This window comes from Coffea arabica, chromosome 3e, assembly GCF_036785885.1.
Source record: "Coffea arabica cultivar ET-39 chromosome 3e, Coffea Arabica ET-39 HiFi, whole genome shotgun sequence".
In the NCBI taxonomy this organism is placed as follows: domain Eukaryota; kingdom Viridiplantae; phylum Streptophyta; class Magnoliopsida; order Gentianales; family Rubiaceae; genus Coffea; species Coffea arabica.
The window spans coordinates 44,247,151-44,253,096 of record NC_092315.1 but is presented as its reverse complement, the minus strand read 5'-3'; the positions used below and the strand labels follow the sequence as shown (position 1 = coordinate 44,253,096).

The window sequence follows — 5,946 nt, the reverse complement described above, 5'->3', positions numbered from 1 at the left end:
ACACACTGCTTATTGGAATATTTGCTTGATCCTGAAATTGATATGGAATATTTGCAAGGAAAAAGACTCGTTGTGGGTGTTTTGGATTCATACCATCATGTTAACAAAGTATAACTTCTGGAAAGTGAATATTGGCCTTATTTGTTCTTAGGTACGGAGAAAGGTGTTGCAACTTCGACAGCTTGCCCAACCTTTCATTGAACTATCTATTGGTGAAGGGATTTCTAGCATGATTCTTGGCAACCCTTTGGACCTCTTCACAAGAAATATCCTATTTCTTTTCTTAATTGCTTGGGGTTGACTACTAAATGTAAGGTTGCAAAGCTTATCAGGACTGATAATTGGAAATGGCCTCAAGGAAGAAGCTTTAGCCTACAGGTGCAGGAGTTCAAAATGCTATCCCTTTCTCTATGTTACAACACTTGCATAAAGAGGATCATGCCAATTGGTTAGCATCTTCTACTGGTGACTTCACTGTCAAATCTACAATGGAGAAGATATTTGCTTTTGGTATCAAAGTGAGACGGTACAAGCTAGTATGGGGCAGAGGGATATACTCCTAAATTTGCTTTTATTTTTTGGCTGGCTATTCAAGGAAAACTGTTGACCAAGGACAGATTGGTTAGTTGGCATATAGCCGTATACAGAATGTTTCCCCTCTTTTTGTTCTTTGTGGTGAGCATGATGAATCTATAGACCATTTGTTTTTCAAAGATGATTTCTCTCACTGTGTTTGGGACAAAGTGCAGAGAATGTGTATGCTTTATAGGAGGGTTATGAGTTGGCAAATGGAAGTAGATTGTGATAGGGGAGACACACCCCGAGAGAGTGTACCAAAGAATCCAATATGTAAGTCATGAATCCAATTCTAATTCTAAAGATTAGGTAATTCCTGTAGTGCATTCACAAAGTTGGAAGATACGTGTGGAAAGCAGATAATATGGCAAAGAAGCCTCCACGTTGCAACCTGACAAGTACGAACCCGAAAGGGAATAATTCCAGAAAAGGAAGTGATGACCTATAACCGCGGTTTGGACATTGGAAATGTAGCGTACTGCACAAGCTGGAAATGCATTGGGGTGAAACGGAATTAACATAAATATAATGGGCTAAGGAGTAAAAATAAACCCGTAACTTTATTAAAACAACCCCAATTTTCAACTCTTTCGTCCATAATAACAACGGAATAACCCATTTTCGTTGAATACAAATGTTAGCCAACTCTTTACGGCTTTCCTGGACTACAACTAAAGATTAAATCCATTTTGAGGACCATTATTATATTCAAACGTGTGTCTCAGTTCAAAAGTTTCATCTCCCCTTGGCTTTTTTTCATTACAACAACATAATACCCAAGGTGCCATAAAGACAGACTGATTTATCGGATAAAATGTAATTAAACCCGTTGGTGAGTAAAAGACCAGCTGTTTGTGCCTTTCAACCATTACAATGACAGAGTACCCAACGTGCCTTAAATACAAATGTTGGGTTATGGGATAAAATTTAGTTAAAACGGTTGTCTTATAAACGACCAGCTCTTTACGGCTTTCCTCCATCAGACAGTTAGGAGAACCCAATTTCCTTGAAAAAAAAATAATTTATCGGAAAGCATAAAAATTAACACGCCGGTGTCGGTTCTGTTGTATAAAACACCGAAGACGAAGCGTAAGCGGTACTAAACAAAGCCATGGTGGGGCCACCGAAGAGGAAGCGTATTAGGTACTAAACACAGAGCCATGTTGGGGCCCGCGGTGATGCGTGTGTTTGAAGACAGGTGGCGAGGTCGGAATGGAAGGCAAAAATTTGGTAAAGAGGTGGTGTCTACTGGCGTAAATTCAGGCGCAGGCGGTGACGGTAGATATATCTGAGGAAGGTCCTTCCGAAGCTGTGGTGACAGACTGCAGCGGCGTGGAACAGAAGCAGAGAAATCAAAGGTGAGTACTTTTGTCCACAACTTTGAAAAATGGATTAGAATAACGAGTAAAGTAGGTCTAGTAGGGTGATTTCTACAGTTCTTGTAAGAGGCAATGATAGAGGAATAAGGAATACGAAATACGGGGTGTAAGACCCTGCGTCTTCGAACAAAGATGAAACGAAACCGGGATATTATCGTAGTTTGTTTGTGCACCGAGCTTTGTGTACGTACGTAAGAAATGTTGGTCCTCTAATTTGTATTAAATTGTGTAAAGGAAATTAAGCAGAAATGAGTGAAGACGTGAAGAAGACGTTGTAACAGGACTAAAGTCTTAAAACAGAGTGATTTGGATGGCCGTGTGGACATGGATAATGGCCCCCATACTGCATTGCGAATGCTTATGTGAAAAGAATTAAAGAAACACACAGTAGAGGTTGAGTTTGTGGGTGTTAATGAAAATGCATGTCGATAGTGGTATTTTATGCTAAAGGTTGATATAATTGCATCAGCCACACTTATAAAAACTGTGTATATGAATGTTAGAGTAATGTTTATCGGTTGCATTTTGTGAAAGTTGTGAGGTAAAGTATGGTTTGTTAACTGAAATGATCGTGTATATATGTTTTGTTCCATTAGTAGACGAGCAGTATTTATGTTACAAACGAAAGCATATGGGGAGGCTGAAAAGAAAATGTTAAGCGACCATGGTTAGAAAAAACATTGAACAACCACACAGGGGTTGTAACTATGGGGCAGGATGGGGCGCTTAAAACTCATGACATGGTGCAGGAAACAGAGAATTAATCAAATGGGGTTGGATGTTTGCGGCAGGTTAAGGTCATTTGACCTTAACCAAGAACCTGAGTGTGACCGAGACACATTCATTGAAGAAAGCGGTGGTTCAATAGGAGGACACGAAGATGAGGAGGCAGATGAATTGGTGGGCGCAATAGGCGTGGATGACGTAATGAAATTAACATTTGACACGGAAGAAGAAGCTGGGGAATTCTATAATTTGTATGCGAAACTAAGCGGATTTGGGATTCGTAAAAGTAATGCCAAACGAGATGCAGATGGCATTTCAAGATTTAGAAAATGGGTATGTTGCTGTGAAGGTTATAGGAATGAAAAGTGGTTTAATTATGAAGACCGGAAAAGAGAAGCAAAACCAATCACAAGAACCGGGTGTGGGGCTTGCTTTCGCGTGAAATATGACATAGAATCGGTAAAGTATGTGGTGACACGTTTCATTATGGAGCACAATCACCCGCTGGCATCAGAGGCAAGTGTGCAACACATTAGGTCGCATAGAAAAGTGAGCGATGCAGAATATGCGCAGGCAAAAAGTCTAAAGTTGGTTGGGGCCAGAATATGCCAGATAATGAAACATTTTGTTATCAAAGCCGGAGGGTATAGTAACGTGGGATTTTGCATTAAGGATTTGTATAACCGAATGGACGAGGAACGTAGAAAAGATATTTTTAATGGCGATGCAGAAGGGGCACTTGGGTTCTTGGCAGCGAAGAAGGATGCCGATGACATGTTCTTTTATAAATATCATGTAGATAACGAAGGAAGATTGGCAAGGTTGTTTTGGGCAGATTCTAAATCTCGTGCGGACTTCAGTGTATTTGGAGATGTATTGGTGTTTGATACAACATACAAAACAAATAAATACCGCAAGCCACTAGTTGTACTTGCAGGGGTAAACAACCATTTGAACAGTACTATTTTTGGCTGTGCACTGCTATCAGATGAGAGGATTGAAACATATGAATGGGTGCTAAGTACATTTGTAGAGGCTATGAAAGGTAGAAAGCCAGTAGCAGTGATGACAGATGGGGACAGTGCAATGAGAAGAGCCATAAAGAATCTTCTCCCGGATGCTTGTCACAGGCTATGTTCGTGGCACTTGCATAGAAATGCACGGAGTAATATTCGCTGCGAGGAGTTTAATAACAGGTTCTATAACCTGATGGCGAGAAAGTGTAGCACTCTTGAGTTTGAGGATCGGTGGGCTAGGTTGGTTAATGAATGTGGGGTGGTAGAGAATGAGTGGGTGAAGAAGTTGTACCGTAGGAGAAGGTTATGGGCAGAGGCCTATTTACGCGGTCATTTTTTTGCAGGTATGAGAAGTACTCAAAGGTGTGAGAAAATGAATGCTTTTTTGAACGAGTACTTGAATGAAAAAATGCGACTATATGAATTCGTTAGAAGTTTTGATTTGGCAATAGCATGGCTTCGACATACCGAGAGCAAAGCAGTTCACACAAGCGAAAACACAAAACCAGTCTTAACCACAATCCTGCCCGAATTAGAGGGGAGCGCAGCGGAGGTGTTTACAAGGAATGTGTTCTTCATGGTGAGGAAGCATTTGAACAGGCAAGGACTTCTAATTTCTGAGGGCTGGAGCGAGGATGGAGGGAATCGTACATATTATTACTCGAAATATGGTGGACACGAAATAAGTTGGAGGGTGGATTATGATAGGTCAATGGAGAAGCTAATCTGCTCTTGCATGAAATTCGAGTCAAAGGGGATTCCTTGTGCTCACATGTTTCGCGTGATGGTGGTAGAAGGAATGAACAGGATCCCAGAAGCATGCATTTCGAAGCGGTGGACAAAGGGAGTTCACTGTAGTAATAATGGAATGAAAGAATTTGTTGCAGACGAACAGCTGACACAAATGGCCAGATATGGCACTTTAAAGTCCAGCTGTAATACTATGTGTTACTATGCCTCCTACATGGATGATGCGTTTAATGACCTGCAACAGATGTTTGACAAGCATTCTGTGGACCTAAAGGAGAAGTGGATTGATAGGGGATATGGGGGAGATGGATTTGCAATGGATTCAAGAGTGAGGAACGATAGAAGTAGAAGAACATTCGGGCTGTTAGATCCTAGGGTGTCCCGGTGTAAAGGTGATCACAAGCATGCAGAAGCAAAGAAGAAAAGAAAGTGTGGTCATTGCAGGTACTATCGGAATTGCATACGTAGTTATACAGTAGTTAATTGATAAAATACATGAAGTGGACAGCGAAGGTAATAATGAAGAAGTGGGTATTTTTCGTTCTTATTAACAACAGTAGTAAATAAACACATAATTAAAAGTGCATACAAAGTATACAAAGTTATTGGCAATGCAAGAAAGTTGAAGTGGTGTAATGTTAGCACTGTGCTCGGTTAACGTGATTACTTGCAGTCACAAATGATTTGACATGTGATATATGGGTTGAAGATTGCAGGCAGGCCACAACCAACGAACATGCCCATACAAAAAGAATTCGCACAACACAGCAGTTGATGATGATTATATGGAAAACTGTTTGGATGACTCGCTGGAAAAATCATTTGAAATTGGTACGGGCTGGAGCGACTCAGGCGAATGGAGAGGACAAGCATTTGTACCACAACCATTCGGTAGCGGTGGAAGGGACACAGGTGGCCAACAAAGAAGTCCAGGAGAAAGATGAGGCACTACTGTTGTGATGCTTCGGTTTGCAGTTACGCAATAAATAAGGCAGGTTTTGGTGAGTAGAGGTGCAAGAGTAGTCTTTCCATGAAACAAGTACGAAATTGTAGAAGGGGAAGGGTTTGTATCTTTCCTTCGCATTAATTTGTCTTGAGCATGAGAAGGCTACAAGGTATTCGTGAATGCGGGGAAAGCTGGGTATATTGTTTAAAAAAATTTGATTCCGTTACCATTGAAGTGTAAATAATGTAAGTTTGAATGTGTCATGGGCCATTGTAAGCTGTTATCACCACAGCCACTGAAAGGTTGTAAACAGTCATTGTACTGATGCAGTACCTGTTGGTAAATGGCTTTGTTGTTCTTATTTCACTGCCGTTGCGTGTGTAAATCCTATTATATATTCTTCTAGGTGTGAAATGCAGAGGTTGAAAGAGATGGTATGGTTGTGCATGGAAGTAGCAGCCGTGACGACAGACAGGTTACAGAGCAACACCGGCTTTAGGGATTGTGTTTTGTTATGTATCGGTGGGGTGAAGATTATTCAAGGTTGCTAGGT

At 40.9% G+C, this 5,946-nt stretch overlaps 1 protein-coding gene across 1 annotated transcript; it reads left to right on the top strand.

Annotated features, from left to right (window-relative positions):
- The first annotated feature begins 410 nt into the window (after positions 1–410).
- On the top strand, positions 411–5,407 carry LOC140038553 (protein FAR1-RELATED SEQUENCE 5-like). Its single transcript, XM_072083934.1, has 4 exons — positions 411–518; positions 1,840–1,934; positions 2,705–4,891; positions 5,164–5,407. Exons 1-4 carry the CDS (start codon positions 411–413, stop codon positions 5,405–5,407), a joined length of 2,634 nt encoding a protein of 877 aa, XP_071940035.1.
- The last annotated feature ends 539 nt before the right edge of the window (positions 5,408–5,946 follow it).

Bases quoted from the DNA above. Each gene is read 5' to 3' on its own strand.
- LOC140038553 (XM_072083934.1), top strand. From the start codon at position 411: ATGTTACAACACTTGCATAAAGAGGATCATGCCAATTGGTTAGCATCT. The intron at 1,935-2,704 runs GTGAGTACTTTT...GACATGGTGCAG, and splicing joins CAGAAGCAGAGAAATCAAAG to GAAACAGAGAATTAATCAAA. The intron at 4,892-5,163 runs GTACTATCGGAA...TGAAGATTGCAG, and splicing joins AGAAAGTGTGGTCATTGCAG to GCAGGCCACAACCAACGAAC.